Source organism: Vigna angularis, chromosome 6 (genome assembly GCF_016808095.1).
Source record: "Vigna angularis cultivar LongXiaoDou No.4 chromosome 6, ASM1680809v1, whole genome shotgun sequence".
NCBI lineage: Eukaryota > Viridiplantae > Streptophyta > Magnoliopsida > Fabales > Fabaceae > Vigna > Vigna angularis.
In genome coordinates, this window is record NC_068975.1 from 24,229,071 (window position 1) to 24,247,876 (window position 18,806).

An 18,806-nucleotide genomic window follows, 5' to 3' on the forward strand; every position below is an offset into this window, starting at 1 on the left:
AAAACATTTATGTCTTGGTTCAAATCTGAAATTGACAAAGAGCCACATCCTTCTGAAACTTTATTGTGGCTTGCAAATGGTTTGAAGTTTGATGTCGTGTGTTGTACAGGTTATGAAGTCAATAATTGCACATTCTATACGAAGACTTTGGATGATAAAAGCACAGTACAAAATAGTGGAGTCAGTTTAGAAGCTGAGTCACTTCAATTTTCCACATCAAAAGATCAATCTCCTGTACTTGGATCAATGATATATTATGGTATAATAGAAGAGATATGGGAGGTTGATTACACCAAGTTTTTTGTTCCATTGTTCAAGTGTAAGTGGTTTGACAATAAGAGTGGTGTGAAACTAGATGACTCGGGTATGACACTGGTTGATTTTCGCAAGGTGGGTTACCGAGACGAACCGTTTATCATGGTACATCAAGCATCTCAAGTTTTTTATGTCAAAGATCCTACGTCTGACCATTGGTATGTTGCTCTTCAAGGCAAAAAATAAATTGAAGTTAACGAAGACAATCTGATTAATATTTATATTGCTGACAACCATTCATTTCAAACTACAACAAATTTGGATGACCAATCTCTAGTTGACGATAATGTACATGCAATTCGGTCAGATCATGATGAGGGAATATACATATGATGAATCCATATTTTTATGTATGAATTTTCAATTTCTGTATAAGTATTTTATTAATATATCATAAGTTTTCCTTTTATACATTTCCTATGATTACTATTACATGTTTTGTTAATTTATATGATATTACATAAGTCTTGAAATAAAATTTAATGTTGTTATTTATTTTGACAGATATATGGCTGATCATCCACATTCTTCAGGGGATGAGGCTCCCCCAACCAGATCCACTAGAGGACCCACTAGGATGAAACAACTATTGATCAGGAAAAATAGTGGTGAAAGAACTCCGGTGAATGTGAATGTCACCACGGGTGTGGCAACTGGCCCCCATGCAGATGACTTCCGATCATACCTTGGAGTGGTGGCACGTGATAAGATTAGCATTCTCATTCCATCTTTTGATCATGTGTCCGAGGTTGATCGGAACATTATTTGGAAAGATATATTGGTAAGTTAGTTAATAGCATTTGAATTAAAATTTGTTTATATTGATAATTTTGTACTAATACAACTTTATTATGTTTTTTTCAGCTGACATTTGACATTCCAAATGTCACAACACTTAGAAGTAAGTGTTTGTCAACTGTTGCAGAAAATTTCAGAAACTTTAAAAGCAAGTTGACATCAAGATACATCTTTGGACACCTTAAACATAAAAGTCCATGTAGTTCATATAAGTCCATTGATGAGGAGACTTGGCGGCTTTTTAAAGAGAGTCGGATGTCAGAGGAATGACAGGTTAATGTAGTTCATATTATTCAATTCCTCATTAACAAATATATATCATATGAACTAATTAATTAATGTGTATGTGACAGGCAATTAGAAGCAAAGCACAAGGAACAAGTGCTCACAACAAAAACCCCCACCTATTATCTCGTGGTGGGTATAGGAAGCTTGAGGAGAAAATCCTCAAGCAAAAGGCAGATGCTATACCACCATCTCAGGGTGGTAGCCCTCCTCAGCCTCCTTCTCCACCGTCTAGACATGAGAAATGGAAGTTGGCCCGTATGCGACCATCGGGCACCTACTCTTCCGACACTGCACGAGAGATTTCTGAAAGAATTGTAAGTTATCATTGTTCCTAAAATAATAAGTATTGTCATTATACATACTACATTAAACTATTTAAAGAATGATGGTGTTTTGTAATGTTACAGGACGTCTTGGTTGAGCAGAGCTCCCAAGGCCAATTCACTCCAGAGGGTCGCCAGGATATTCTTGTTGCTGCGATTGGACGACCTGAGCACCCTGGACGTGTACGTGCTGCAGGTCCTGGAGTAGGAATTAAAGATTAATTTGGGAGCTCTTCTCGTCAGCCTTCATATTCATACAGCGATACACAAAGGATGACAGAAGAGATCACAAAAAAGGTCCGAGAAGACCTTAGAGAGGAGATCAGGGCCGAGGTGAGGGCTGAATTCCACGTCATGTTCCAGCAGCAGTTTTAGAGCATGCGCCCGGTGTCGTCTCCTATAGAGGAACATGTTATCCCTCCCCCTCCCACAGGTAAACTTAATAAACATTTATGTGCAATTATTTCTATCTTTTGTATAATCTAACATTTACTCTGACAGGGAGAAGCGGGAAAGGAAGTTGTTCCGCATCAGCCATCCCAGAGGATGACATGGACGATGGTAGTCCATGTCTGCTATACATTTTAGAGGATACTGAGATGGTGCTGGTAGCTCGTGGAACAGAGTTTAGGTCAGCGACTGTATGTCATGGTATGCAACTATTAGAGGATGAGGTGAAGGTCTCAGTGGATGAAATGATCATACCAGATGCCTCGGTTCCTCTGTCCACGGAAGAGATTTTCACTGTGGAACAAGCATATAAGTCGTTTATCACTTGGCCTAAATTTTTGGTTAAACCAGTTTCTGACCCCTCGGTATGAAATTCTTCTTTACACTTCTCAATTTTAAAGGTTTTTGATGTCAAAACTTATCTTATCTTTTCATGTAACAACAGACGCAGGCACAAGACAAGATTCCTCTATCTGAGGATGACCCTCTTTCTTCATTGCATATACTTGCTGACATCCTTGATGATAAGCCTTTGGAGGTTGAATATGATGCTAATGTATTTGGGACAGGCTCTGAGGTCCCAATATACCTTAATAGCCAAGATGTCCGTAAGCTTGCGTCGGGAACACAAGAGTTGAATATTTCAATTATTCAACTATGGACGATGTAAGTCTATGACCAATAATTTATATATAAAATTGATTTATATATCAAGTATCCTTATATCAAAGTTAATTTTTGATTTCAGGTATATGTCTGGGGTCAGTAACAAGTTGGGGCATTCTGATGATTATGGATTCATTGATCCCCAATCAATTCATGAATCAAATGATTTTGACCAGATCAACATGAATCTGATAAGAAGTTTTGGAAGGGGCAAGAAAATATACTTTTTGCCTTATATATTCGGATAAGTGAACTTTGTTAACATAATAATGTTCTATATGTGATTTTAATATTTAATAGTTACGTTATTATGAATTTCAGGCGCCATTGGCAACTTCTTGTTATGTCTATGCAAGACAACTATGCTTTGTGGTTCTGTTCATTGCACAGGCCTCCTCCCACACAACTCAGACAAGCAATTGATTGGTAAGAACCTCAATGTTTGGACTTTCTTTGTTATATAAATGAATGCTATTATCTTTTTTCATATACAGTTCTATTCCAGCAAGTATAATGATGGGTGGGAGATCAATTGTTAATAGTAGAAAGATTGCTTGGATTTCTCTCAAGGTTTGACATATGCTAAAGCCATACTTTGTTATAATTGTTTTATTTTAATGTTATTCACTAACTATTATCAACTGTGATGATATATTGTAGTGTAACAGACAAAATGGGTCATATGAGTGCGGATACTATGTAATGTATTGGATGACCCATATTGTTCGTTCTCACATCACAAGTCGCTGGGAAACGGTAATATTTAACTTTAACAAATTTTGATTCTTTCCCAAATGTTGAATTCATATACACTAATTAATATGAATTGTCTTTTGCAGAGATTCAAGACTACTACACCAGTTCCTGAGAAGTCACTATTATTCATTAGGAACGCTACTGCGAAGTATATAATTAGATTATACAATAACTTTTAGATTTAAACATTGCATTTGATTAGATTGAATTTTCTTAGACTTTGAACTTTATTTGATGTTGAAATACATTTGGACATGTGTTTGTTATGTTCAAATTGAATTTATGTACATGTTTTTATATGCATGTCTGTTTTTGTGGTAGTGGATATCACAAAAACATACCTGCAATTTTAAAAAACTGCAGGGGAATATGTCGCGGTTGTAACCACAACCGCGGCATATAGTGTTTCGTTTTTTTTTAAAATGAGACATATGGCCGCGGTTAGTGCAAGAACCGCGGCATATCCTGGAGTCTTTTGCCGCGGTTGAACCACGGCATATATGGACAAATTTTTTTTAAAAAAAAATAGATTTAGATAGTGGTTCCTTCGACAACCACGGCATATTCCGCAAACCTATATACCGCGGGCATAACCGCGGTCTAAAGTCTCTGACTTACTACCGCGGCTGAATATGCCGCGGTTCGTAAACCGCGACGTATAGTGAAAAATAACCGCGGTAAAATCCCCTCGCTGCACTAGTGCACCTAGAGATAACACCAATTTATAGTATATAAGTAGATGCAAACTTCACTTTACAAACTAGTTTTGTGAGATTGAGTTAGACTCCTTACTTCTTAACATAGTATCAAAACTATGATTTTGTGATATTGAGTTAGGAATTATAAGATTATTTTTTATGTATATCACATCATATTCATACCATTAGAACATATATTCTAACTTGTTACACCTTTTTAGTTCTAATAATTTTATTTTTTAACTTTTCTTATTTTTATTAATAAATGAAATCATTTTGTCAGTCTCTTAAAAGTATGAGATAAAATGTTGTAAAATAATAATTTATCGTAAAGAAACATTAAATTTCAATGTGGACAACGTTTAAAAGTCAACGGTCAATTTTTTATTATTCATTATTATTAGTAAAACGTTTTTTGGTGCAAGATTCAATTTTTATTTATTTATTTATTATTTATTATTTATTATTTATTATTTATTATTTATTATTTATTATTTATTATTTATTATTTATTATTTATTATTTATTATTTATTATTTATTATTTATTATTTATTATTTATTATTTATTATTTATTATTTATTATTTATTATTTATTATTTATTATTTATTATTTATTATTTATTATTTATTATTTATTATTTATTATTTATTATTTATTATTTATTATTTATTATTTATTATTTATTATTTATTATTTATTATTTATTATTTATTATTTATTATTTATTATTTATTATTTATTATTTATTATTTATTATTTATTATTTATTATTTATTATTTATTATTTATTATTTATTATTTATTATTTATTATTTATTATTTATTATTTATTATTTATTATTTATTATTTATTATTTATTATTTATTATTTATTATTTATTATTTATTATTTATTATTTATTATTTATTATTTATTATTTATTATTTATTATTTATTATTTATTATTTATTATTTATTATTTATTATTTATTATTTATTATTTATTATTTATTATTTATTATTTATTATTTATTATTTATTATTTATTATTTATTATTTATTATTTATTATTTATTATTTATTATTTATTATTTATTATTTATTATTTATTATTTATTATTTATTATTTATTATTTATTATTTATTATTTATTATTTATTATTTATTATTTATTATTTATTATTTATTATTTATTATTTATTATTTATTATTTATTATTTATTATTTATTATTTATTATTTATTATTTATTATTTATTATTTATTATTTATTATTTATTATTTATTATTTATTATTTATTATTTATTATTTATTATTTATTATTTATTATTTATTATTTATTATTTATTATTTATTATTTATTATTTATTATTTATTATTTATTATTTATTATTTATTATTTATTATTTATTATTTATTATTTATTATTTATTATTTATTATTTATTATTTATTATTTATTATTTATTATTTATTATTTATTATTTATTATTTATTATTTATTATTTATTATTTATTATTTATTATTTATTATTTATTATTTATTATTTATTATTTATTATTTATTATTTATTATTTATTATTTATTATTTATTATTTATTATTTATTATTTATTATTTATTATTTATTATTTATTATTTATTATTTATTATTTATTATTTATTATTTATTATTTATTATTTATTATTTATTATTTATTATTTATTATTTATTATTTATTATTTATTATTTATTATTTATTATTTATTATTTATTATTTATTATTTATTATTTATTATTTATTATTTATTATTTATTATTTATTATTTATTATTTATTATTTATTATTTATTATTTATTATTTATTATTTATTATTTATTATTTATTATTTATTATTTATTATTTATTATTTATTATTTATTATTTATTATTTATTATTTATTATTTATTATTTATTATTTATTATTTATTATTTATTATTTATTATTTATTATTTATTATTTATTATTTATTATTTATTATTTATTATTTATTATTTATTATTTATTATTTATTATTTATTATTTATTATTTATTATTTATTATTTATTATTTATTATTTATTATTTATTATTTATTATTTATTATTTATTATTTATTATTTATTATTTATTATTTATTATTTATTATTTATTATTTATTATTTATTATTTATTATTTATTATTTATTATTTATTATTTATTATTTATTATTTATTATTTATTATTTATTATTTATTATTTATTATTTATTATTTATTATTTATTATTTATTATTTATTATTTATTATTTATTATTTATTATTTATTATTTATTATTTATTATTTATTATTTATTATTTATTATTTATTATTTATTATTTATTATTTATTATTTATTATTTATTATTTATTATTTATTATTTATTATTTATTATTTATTATTTATTATTTATTATTTATTATTTATTATTTATTATTTATTATTTATTATTTATTATTTATTATTTATTATTTATTATTTATTATTTATTATTTATTATTTATTATTTATTATTTATTATTTATTATTTATTATTTATTATTTATTATTTATTATTTATTATTTATTATTTATTATTTATTATTTATTATTTATTATTTATTATTTATTATTTATTATTTATTATTTATTATTTATTATTTATTATTTATTATTTATTATTTATTATTTATTATTTATTATTTATTATTTATTATTTATTATTTATTATTTATTATTTATTATTTATTATTTATTATTTATTATTTATTATTGTGACAATAGTCTTTATCCAAGTTTCTCATCTAAGAGTTGTCTCACACTCTATAAATAGAACATTTTTCGCATTCCAAAACACACAACATTTTCTCTTATTTTTCTTCCTCCTCGTTTCATGCTTTCTCCTTTTCTAAAAATATCATGGATTTATTTTTTACTATTTATAGAATTTCTTACTAGTTTTGTTAGAAATTTCTAAGAAGTTCCTTAGAAAAATACCACTAGTGCAGAAATAGCATTTAACGTCACGCATTTAACGTTTAAGGAAAGGCAATCTGACGTGAAAAGTGACTGGTGGCAATTTTTCAAATAAAATAACATTATAGAAGTCGGTTAAATGGGCCCCCGAAGTCAAATAAGGTATAGACGTCGGCTCCCCCAAGTCATACATAAAATGGAATTAGACATCAGCTTCCCCTCCACAGACTTAAAAAATGTTCAAAAATATCTCATTTAGGTGCCAATATTAAATTTTTTGCCATTTAGACGTCAGTCCCCCTCCCCATGGACGTAAAAAAGGTTTGAAATTACCTTATTTTGGGCACCAATATTAACTTTTTTACCACTTAGACGTTGGCTAGAAAGGGGGTTACGCTTAGAGCACTGAGACGTCGGCTGGGAAGGGGGGCCAACGTCAAATACTTTGCATTTTTACCTACTCCAGGACGCGAGCACCGATTACGCGTTTTCTCTCTCTGCGTTCAACTTCTTCCTCTACTTTCTCTCGTTCGTCATTAATGTTCAGGTAAGTTTTCTTCCACTTTGCACCATTTAAAATTATTTTACACCGATTATATTACGTTTGGAACCATTATCTTTCATTTGCACTGATTAAAATTTGTTTTCATTGAATTTGGTGCAGTTCTTGGGAACGTTCTAGGAAAACTGGGGCGACAATTATGTGTGTTTCTCTCCTCATCCTCACAACGACACTTGTTTACTCACCTTCACTGTTAGTTTCATTTTGGGGTTTTTATGTTGCATTTTCATTGGTTGTTGCACTTTTAACTACTTCTAAAATTCTAAACATTTTTGTGGTGTATTCTTGTGTTCGATATTGATTTCTCATGGTTTTAGTGGAAGATTGCGAATTTTCTTTAGAAAAACAGCAGCTCAATTAACATCTGTTCAAAAGCAACATACATCAATCTAAACAACATACATATCAATCTAACCTCTCTCGCTATGACATCGGACATTTAATAGACATCAAAAGCCTAAAATAACATACGTTAAAAGTTATTTTTGTGTTAGTGTAATATATATATATATATATATATATATATATATATATATATTCAAGCTCGCCAATCTAAACTTTATTTATTTATATTTTAAAATTGCAATATCTGTTATATCACAGTTAATTGCAATATCTTTAGGTAATATGCATTGATTATAAAATTATTTATGTTAGATTAAAATATATGTGTTATAGTTCCTTTGTCTAAAAAGGAAATAGTTTTGCAAAACTGTTTTATAACAAACTTTAAATGCTGATAAATCCAATTAATAACATGAATAGTTGATTTTGTCATTTACTATTATTCAATGAGACAGTATGATGTGAAAGTGTGTCGGTATTAAAATATCAGTACAAAATATCTATAATTTAATTTCTAAAATAAGAAACAAACTAATAACTTAATTATTACGTCATTCTTATGAGTGAACTAAAATAAACAATTACTGGCTACAATTTTATTATTCTTGTGTTTTAAATTTTAATTTAAAAGTTCAATAAAAACATTTAACAATTAATTTCAATATTAAAATTTAAACATAGGATACAAGGATGAGAAAAATAATTCAATACAGATATTTATACATTTTTATGACTAAGATCCAAAAACAATCGCATTATTGATTTAAAAAAAATGAAAATTTTGGACCACTTATATATGAAAAATTATAAACTCTAATTTAACCGGATAGAAAGCTTTCAAAGTAAAACCATTCATAAAGGCGAAAGAATAAGAAGAAATGAAAAAGTCGCAGCAAAAGAAAAATAAAATAAAAGAAAAAATAAATGAGAAAAAAGAAGCTACACCGAAAGTAACTTCAAAATTTACTTAAACCGAAGCACATTGCAACAGACTCTATGATATCCCACAAATGTAATTATTTTTAATTTTAAAATTATCACAATGCGTTTTTCACATAGTATTCTTTTAATTTGTTTATCATTTGTTTAATCATCGCCTTTAACTTAGGTCTCAATTTCCTTATATTTATTTTCTTATTTTAATTTTTATATTCATTTTTCTTTATATTTTATATTATTCACATGGCGGTCAATTGTCATAATCAATGAGATTGGTAATTTTGCTAACTACTTACAATAAATAACATTAATTATGACTTCTCTCTTTGCTGTATTTTTCAAACCCTAAATGCCCCACTTGTAAATAAAAGGAAAATTATTTAAATATTAATTTATTTATTTTTTTAATTTAGTTTTATTTTTTTAATTTGACTTTTTTTCTTAATATAGTTTAAATAATTAACTGATTGTGAACAAAGTTATGTGCAAATTTGTAACTTATTTTTTTATTTTTTAAAAAAGTTAATTTAAAAAAAAATCACGTGTCAAATCAGTATTATGTGTAAGTTGAATTTAAGTTATATGTGAAATAAACCAAGCATATTGCTCATAATTTATTTTTATGTAGATGCTATGTTGGTGATAGGAGATTATAGCACAAAATTGACGAGTTCAAATCATAAATGAAAACAACATTTGAAAAGCAGTGTTTTCAACTATTTCCTTGGTCTCGGGTTTGTCTATATAATTCACATGGGATTTTAATGCATTAAATGCAAGTGAAATATTGGAGAAGTTCAAAATGTCATAATGCAATCTAGAACATATATCAGTCATGATGAAATCATAACTTACCGAAAAAAAATTGAAGAAGAGGGGGTTGATGCAGTGTTGTATAGATAGATTGTAGGTTCCCTCGAATATTTGTGTAATGATACCATATATATGTTGTGGAGTTAGGTTGATAAGTAGGTTCATGAATAGTCCAAAATTGTCAAAGCAGTTAAACATATATTAAGGACATATGATCTTGGTATATATTTTCTAAAATAGGTTGGAGTGAATAATGGAGTTGGGAGCGTTTTAGAAGTTTGGTCTGATTCTAATGATAAGGTGGAGGAAAAGCACATATTACTACTTGCTCGAATACATTAATATCTTTTAGTGCTCAAATAAGTAATGTGATAGTACTCTATTGTGAAGAATACATTACAACAGCAGAGGTCACTTGCCAATGTCTATGGCTTGAAACCTTGCTTGGAGAACTGAAATTGTAGTATGAGAAACATATACAAATTTTTATTAAATTTTCCATCAACCTCTCAAAGAATTCCATGGTACATATTAAAACAAAATTTCATTTTCTAAGAAACCAAGTATGCAAACGAACAATGGACTTGTACAGTGTAGTACTAAAGATCAGATTGTTGATACTTTTATTAATAACGTCTATTTTTACCTATTTTTTTATTTGTTTCGATTAATAAAATCAACTTCTTCGTAGTTTTTATCTTGTTTAATCCTCAAGTTTTCTTTGTTTTGCCTTGTTTTTGTATTTTAATTGTTTTACGTTTGTTTACCCTTAATTTCTATTTTGAGTGTGTTAAATAAGTCAATAGGAAGCAATTTCGATAGATGAAAACAAACTAAAACTCAAGAAAGCATGATTAGACAAGAAATAATGATTTTTAGACAAATACTCTTTCTAGGGGAACTAAAATTGCACCTAGCGCTACAAACATGAAGAAAAGACTCATGTAGTGGGTTATATTGCCACGGATCGCCCTTGGATGACCAAAAAGTCATCATTGGACGTCAAAAACTTGATAACTTTTTGGCAAGTATACAAAATCGTTCAAGTAATATAGTGAATTAAGTTAAAAGTATCGTTCTCCCAAGGAAATTTGAGTCACGTTATTCAATTAAAATTATTTATCAAGATCAATTACCGATGATAATATTTATGATTTCAATTTGGAAATTAGCATGAAATTAACAACGTAAAAAAAATTAAAATTGAAAAATACGATAAAAGATCACTGAAATTGGTCTTTGACGAACATTACAGTAAAATCCTAGACAACATACATTCTCTGTTCAAGCATTCACATAAGAGTATCTTGGTTTAATTCCTTAAAACAAGTTCTAAAATTATCTATTAAATTATTAATTCCTTAATTAATTCAACAGATAATTTTTCATTAAATTCAGATGTTGAGAATGACCAAAAGCACAGAAGTTATTCCTAGCGTAGATACTTTTAGTTTCTTTTCTTACGTTTCTGGTTCTAAAAATACTTCCCAGTACAAAAGAACTTTTAAAGAGAATTATACTTCCGTATAATCAAAAGCAAGTCAAGAAAAGAACAAGAACAGAAACATATATTGCACAGAAAATTTACATTAATGTATCGTCATACAACCAATTCCAATGAACAGAAAATTTAGTCTATCTTAGACATCTCAAACGTACTCTTTACAGCAATTCCTTGCAGAAAATGAAGTCTTGATGTCTTGAAAGGTCTCTTGATCCTGTCCTGAAGACTCCAGTATTTTTCTCGCTTTGTTTTTGCGTTAGAAGATATTTTCTGTCTTTCTGTCACGTCTTTTTAAGCCACTTAACTTCATTAATTCGCTCAACACACATGTGTGTATGCGTTGTGCAAATTTTTCTTAACTACTGCACTTCAACTGATGATATTCGCACAATGCACAAGTATTGGTGCGCTATGCGAATTTCCTCCTTCTGACAATGGGAATTTTGGCTTTCGCTTTGTGAGAAATTGCTGACAACAATCCAAATAACAACCTTTCCTGTACAATGTTTAACATAACGTTCTACTACCTAATACAACTTTTCAATGAGAAACAACATGAATAATTACAAGATTGAGCTCATTTATAAGTGTGAAACAACTCTTTTTGACACTTATCAACTCACTGGGCAAGTTGGCTTCTCGCTTAGTGAAGATGACAGCTCACACCTAATGGCTTGATTGTTGGTTCTTAAGGTTTTTGAAAGTGTCTTTTGAACCTAGAATTGAAATTAAATACTTAATGGAGTTTGTATCTAGGGATAGAACATGATTCATTAGCAATCTTAAGACTCTTGAACTTAATGCATAGTTGTTTGTTGAAGATTCAAAGAATTGAAACTTTATGAGTTATTATAGGCTCAAAGTCTCTAGGGATAGCATTTGAGTATTTTGGTGAGTTGATTTTTAATTAAATATGGAATTGAGATGTTTATGTATACATGAGAATAAAGTGAATGAAATCTAGCCTTGACAACTTTTATGTTAATTTTTTTTTTGCACACCAACTTTTGTTGATAGAAATAGAAAAAGAATTTTTCATTATGTTTTTGTGAACTTTGTAAAATAGTTGAGTTGTTGAGTGCAAAAATTATCAAGGGTTACAAAAGTCTCATGAAAGATAATGATACGTGTGACCGTTCACTTATGTATAATTGGTTTTCGAGCAACATTTACCAAATTCTTTAAGCATATAAGATTTGAAAAATTAAATATGTTTTGGGATTAGTGTATAAATTTTTTTATTATAAAGGACTTTTAAGTTATAACCAAATAATATAATTGTCTTAATTTCGATACGAATATACTTATATTGACCTTTAATTTAGATAAATATTGTATTTAAATCAACTTTATTAATCTTAATTTAACCTAAACATAATCTAACCTTAATCAACCTAAACTATCCAATGAACATTTTCTATTTTAACATAAGACTATTTTAACCTAAGACTGATTCACATGGACCAATCCATGAATTAGTTCTAGTTCATGAAACTTTTATTATTATTTTGTCTTGTTAATTTTTTTCTATTTTGAATTTCTTAATTTTATAGGCTTTTTACTACAATCAATATGAACTAAAGCCAAATCTTATACACTGCGTCAAATTAGTGTCATTTTTATGTTTTAATATTTATAATTTTAACATTTTAAATAATATATATATATATATATATATATATATATATATATATATATATATTTGTTTATTATGTCTTTAAAATGTGTGTAGCCTTTATGAAAGCGAATGGCGGCGGAAGGCAAAAGAAGGGTGCAGATGTTGCTACCGCCTATTGCCATTCCTGTTGTCTCATTCTCATCCAATTATTTTCACACCCAATGCAGCCTTTTCATTAATTATTATCATATTACATACTTTTTCCTTTTTTTTTCTTGGAATGGGGTGAATAGTATTTTAACATAATTGATTTTCATCAATTATTTTTCAACTTGTTTACAAACTTATTTTTCAATCATTGAATCTTTTATTTATATTGATTTCATTATAAAAATGCTTAAATTAGTTGAATATTTGACTACAAAGTTTTATATATTTTACTCATGTTTAATCTTTGAAGTATTGTTTCTTCAATATAAAATATATTTCAAGTAACCATATTTATAGTTTTACAAGTTTAAAATAAACTGTATGTTTACAAACTCTAGACTTTTCTAGATTCACCCATGTGTGTGTCTTTAGTAAAATATTTAAATAGATTTTAATTATAAATTTTAGATTTAAATTTTGGCTTGGTTTTCTATGATTAAAAATCTTTAGCTAAAAAAGATTTAGTTGTCCTATGTATAAATGAATTATAATTATTTTTAGTTTAGGTCCAATTCTTTGTATTTTTCTTTCACCTACATCTCGTAAATAGAGAAAACCAAAAACAAAGTAAATGTAGGGATATAGTGAGACAGAAAAAAATCCTGCAATAAAAAGTAACCAATAATTGAAACACATCGGTTTTTCTCCCAAAATTTAATTAGATAATCAACTAAATTTGTAGTTTTTTCGTAATTAAGTTTGAAAAGATATACCACCATATAACTAAGATAAATTTTGATATAACATATATTTGATATTTTAGGTGAAATAGTTTCCAATTTTATAATTATGGAAACCAAAACTATGCATAAATATGGAATCGACATTTGACAGTTATACACCCAACAAAAATTTACAATGGATTTGACACGCAACCATTACCGTTTTTAGTAATCTTTATAAATAGGCACATGATTAGCCAAGAGTCACCACAGCTTATACTTACCATTTTCTTCCTTTTCAATTCCCAGTATATCTATGGGTTTCCTCCCCCTGCACCTTCAATCATTTATCATTTCTTTATCTGTTGTGATTTGTGGTTTTACCATCATCAGAGTCTTGAGATATCACATGATTCAGAAGCCTAAACTGCCTCCAGGTCCTAAACCATGGCCTATACTTGGTAACCTTCCTCAAATGCTTTCAAACAAACCTGTTTTTCAATGGATACACAATCTCATGCAAGATATGAACACTCAAATTGCATGCATTCGTCTAGGAAATGTCCATGTAATTCCAGTCACATGTCCCTCCATTGCTTGTGAGTTTTTGAGAAAGCACGATGCTGAATTTTCTTCAAGACCACTGACCATGGCCACTGATATCATGTCCAGTGGTTATAAGACCATAGCTATTGTACCCTTTGGGGAGCAATGGAAGAAAATGAGGAGAATCTTCGTCAACGACTTGTTCTCCCCTCTCAGACACCACTGCTTTCAACACAAAAGGAACGAAGAAGCTGATAACATTATGTTTTATGTGTACAACAAATGCAACAATGTGAAGGATGGGGGCCTTGTGAACGTCAGAGATGTTTCACAGCACTATTGCTGCAATGTGACGAGGAAGTTGATTTTTAATACAAGGTACTTTGGAAAGGGTAGGGTGGATGGAGGGCCAGGGCCAGAAGAAGTAGAACAAGTGAATAATATTTTCACATTGCTTAAACACGTTTATGCATTTTCTGCTTCTGATTATCTTCCATTGTTGAGGGTTTTTGATTTGGATGGGCACAAGAGGAAGGTGAAGAAAGCAATGAGAACGATGGAGAAGTATCATGATCCAATGATTGAAGAGAGAATGAAGCAATGGAAGAATGGAGCAAAGAACGTTGAAGAAGACTTGTTGGATGTTCTGATCTCACTCAAAGATGACAATGACAATCGTACTCTCACAATGAAGGAAATCAAGGCCCTTACTATAGTAATACATCACTGCTTATCACTTTTAGTGCCACTTTTTTAATAATATAATTATATTTTTTTTGCTATAGATTAATCTAATAACTTACTTTTAAAAAAGAAATAATTATTTACTTTGTAAGTTGAGCTTTTCAGGTAGAAACTAACATGTGAATTATAATTTAGCTTTTCAACTAGTTCTATAACTTATAAACTATAAACTTCTAAAATAGAATATTTTGGTATATTTATTAAATGTTTTTGTGTTGATTACATTAATTTATAAACTAGTTAAATAAGTTGATAACAAATAATTAACTAATAATTTTTTTTCTTATCAATCTATTTGTGTCACTAAATATTATTATTTTTATAAAATTGTCCATAATTATAGTCATTTTTAAATTATAATTTAAATTATGTTGTAAATTCAAAATATACTTTATATATTCAAATATATATTATCTACTATGAATTTAAATTACACAAAAAAAATGCATGTTTGCACAAACTAAAATACTAGTTTATAATTATTGAAATTTTTTATATCATTTATATATAGATAGAGAGAGAGAGAGAAACATATATAGAGAGAAGTTATCTCTAATCGGGACGGTCTTTTTTCAAATTAGGACATCTCTTCTCTAATAGGACATCTCTTCTCTAATAATTTTTGTTTTATGTTTATTTATTTTTGACAATTTTTATCTATATATAAATTTCTCTTAGCAAAAATTATTTTTAAGATTAAACTCACATATGTCTCCCTTTAGGAAGATTTTTTAGAGGTTGAAAATGAACTTAGAAATCTTATGTATTCTCTTAAAAAATATTTATCTAATTCAATTTATTATAACAATTCTTTAAATATCTGATTTTGTTTCTATTGTAAATGCATCAACAATTTCACTGTACAAATATATATGCACTAATAGAAGCACTGTACAGGAACTTATGCTTGGAGGAGCAGACAATCCATCCAATGCAGTTGAATGTGCACTTGTAGAAATGATAAATCAGCCGGATATACTTCAGCAAGCTACTGATGAAGTAGACAAGGTTGTCGGTAAGCAAAGGATGGTGCAGGAATCAGATGTTCCAAAACTCAATTATGTAAAGGCTTGTGTGAGAGAAGCTTTTCGTCTTCATCCAGTGGTGCCTTTTAATCCTCCTCATGTCTCAAGCAATGACACAATGGTGGGAAACTATTTTATTCCAAAAGGTAGTCATGTACTTCTAAGCAGACATGGACTTGGACGAAACCCTAAAGTGTGGAATGAACCACACAAGTTCAAACCTGAACGTCATGAAAAGAATGATGGATCTATGGTTGTTTTGTCAGAACCAGATTTGACGTTCATATCATTTGGCACAGGAAGACGAGGTTGTCCTGCAATCTTACTTGGCTCCACCATGACTGTGATGTTGTTGGCAAGGTTGATTCATGCCTTTTCTTGGAGTGCACCTCCAAATGTATCAAGTATCAAGATTGTTAAGTCTGCTAATGGTGGTATGCTTGCTGAGCCACTTGTGTTAGAAGCCAAACCCAGATTAGCACCAGAGTTGTATTACATATAAGTAATGAGTGAATAAATCCATGCAAATGAAATACTTGTACGTGTGCTTTACCTTTTGTTTAAAACTCACTTCTAATATGGTATCAGAGTCATGGTTAAAGTCTATTCTAACGAGTTCTAAGTGGACATTTCTGTTTTCATCCGTTGTCGGGTCACTATCGGATCACTTATTAATTTCTACTATCACGTTCAAGATGTTTATACCCTCGGCGTGAAGGGGGTGTGTTGAAAGTCTCACATCGACTAAAGATAAAGCCAAATTATAATATATAAGTAGGGTGCAAACCTCACCTTATAAGCCGGTTTTGTGGAATTGAGTTAAGCTTAAATTCATTTTTTATTACCTAGTTTGCCCTTCTTCCAGTTTAAAAGATTATTCTATATATAAGTTAATAACAACTGTACAAATATGGAATATATGAATATTGAAGTGAGTGAGAAAAATTAAATAAATACTCTAAGGCGTGGAATCAATATGTATTTATAAACTTTGAAGTTTATGATGAAATTTCTGGGAAATAATTAAGATAAATAAAAAACAAACTAATAAAATTATTTCGACAATTGATGTTTTATATATATAATTTGAAAATGTTTTTAAACTTGAAATATTAGAAAGAAAACCTAATATGACTTGATGGTAAGAATAAATTAATTTTAATCAACATATTTAAAATTATTGTTATATAATATTAGTTAATTGATAATATGGGGTACAACCTTTGATCAATTAATTGAAGTTAATTTTATTAAGAAATTAAGATTTAAAAAAGTTAATTAAGTGATTATATGATTAGAATTTATCAAAAGAAATCTAATTTTAAGTAATTTAAAGGAGTGGTTTTATCATATGATATTCTTTTAATCTGCTTATTATTTGTTTTGTTTCAGCTAAAAGTATCTTCGGAATGATTTTGACAGTTTCTAACTAGATTATTGAGCACTGAGTGAATTTATTGTATTTTATATGAATCTTTACAAATATTATATAATCCTCAAAATTTGTAATTCTTTTAATTGATTTCAAGTACTACGAGTACATATTCTCATAATTTTTCTTTAAGATTTATTATAGTTTTATTAGAAGCCGACAATAACAAACCCTATAATCAATCTATTATATAAGTTACTTTTCGTTTTAATAGAAGACTGTACTACCTATACCGACACACATGATCTAGAAAAGCAATCAACAATTTGATTATATAGAACGAGTTAACTGCTCATGAAGATTTCATGTTTAATTACCAAAATGTGAGTCCTGAGTATAGATCAGATCAAACCATAAGAAATTGGATCATGATGCATAATAGAACTATATCCGATCTATTTAATTATATTGGTAAGCAGTCCCAAGTTTTAGGCGAAGAAAATTAAAAATATATATTAAATATGCTTAGTATATAAAATTATAACTCATTCTTATTTTAAATTTTGATACATTTTCTTACAAATTTAAAAATTATATAGAAATAGTTCTTTTAATTCAATTATATTAAATTTTTGTTAAAATATCAAATGTATTTTAAGATGAGTTTTGATTTGATTACACTGTTTTATCATATTCCAATTCAACGTCATTTTAAAATATTGTTTAACAAGCAAAAATAAATTAAATTAATTTAATTAAAAAAATTATATTTATTTATTTATTGAGAATTAAAATATATCAAAATTTTAAAAAAATATCAAATTTTAACTTTTTATTTAGACTAAAATTTATTTAAAAATATTTGTTTGACTTTTTCTATGTTGGACGAATCCATGAAAATCATGTTTAAACAACAGGCTTAAGTTCTATTTAAATTTTATTATCTTTATTTTAATATCCATCAATTTTTTTATTATTATATTCACATGACGATATTGTCATAATGAAAGGGCTTGGTACAATTTTGCTAACTGCTTACAATAAATAACATTAATTATGACTTACAATCACCCACTGCGAGTACTGTGTTTTCAAACACACATACCCCACCTGCGTATTCATTAAAAGACACTTTTATCTTTTGGTGGTGCATTAATTTCACAAATTATTCCAATATTAACAAAATAAATTTTCAAAAACTGCTTATCCTATC

The 18,806-nt window shown here is 26.9% G+C and overlaps 1 protein-coding gene across 1 annotated transcript; it reads left to right on the plus strand.

Moving 5' to 3' along the window:
• The first annotated feature begins 14,207 nt into the window (after window positions 1-14,207).
• Window positions 14,208-16,758, plus strand: LOC108341522 (isoleucine N-monooxygenase 1). Its single transcript, XM_017579197.2, has 2 exons — window positions 14,208-15,167; window positions 16,094-16,758. The coding sequence occupies exons 1-2, from the start codon at window positions 14,223-14,225 to the stop codon at window positions 16,721-16,723; spliced, it is 1,575 nt and encodes a 524-aa protein (XP_017434686.2). The 5' UTR covers window positions 14,208-14,222; the 3' UTR covers window positions 16,724-16,758.
• The last annotated feature ends 2,048 nt before the right edge of the window (window positions 16,759-18,806 follow it).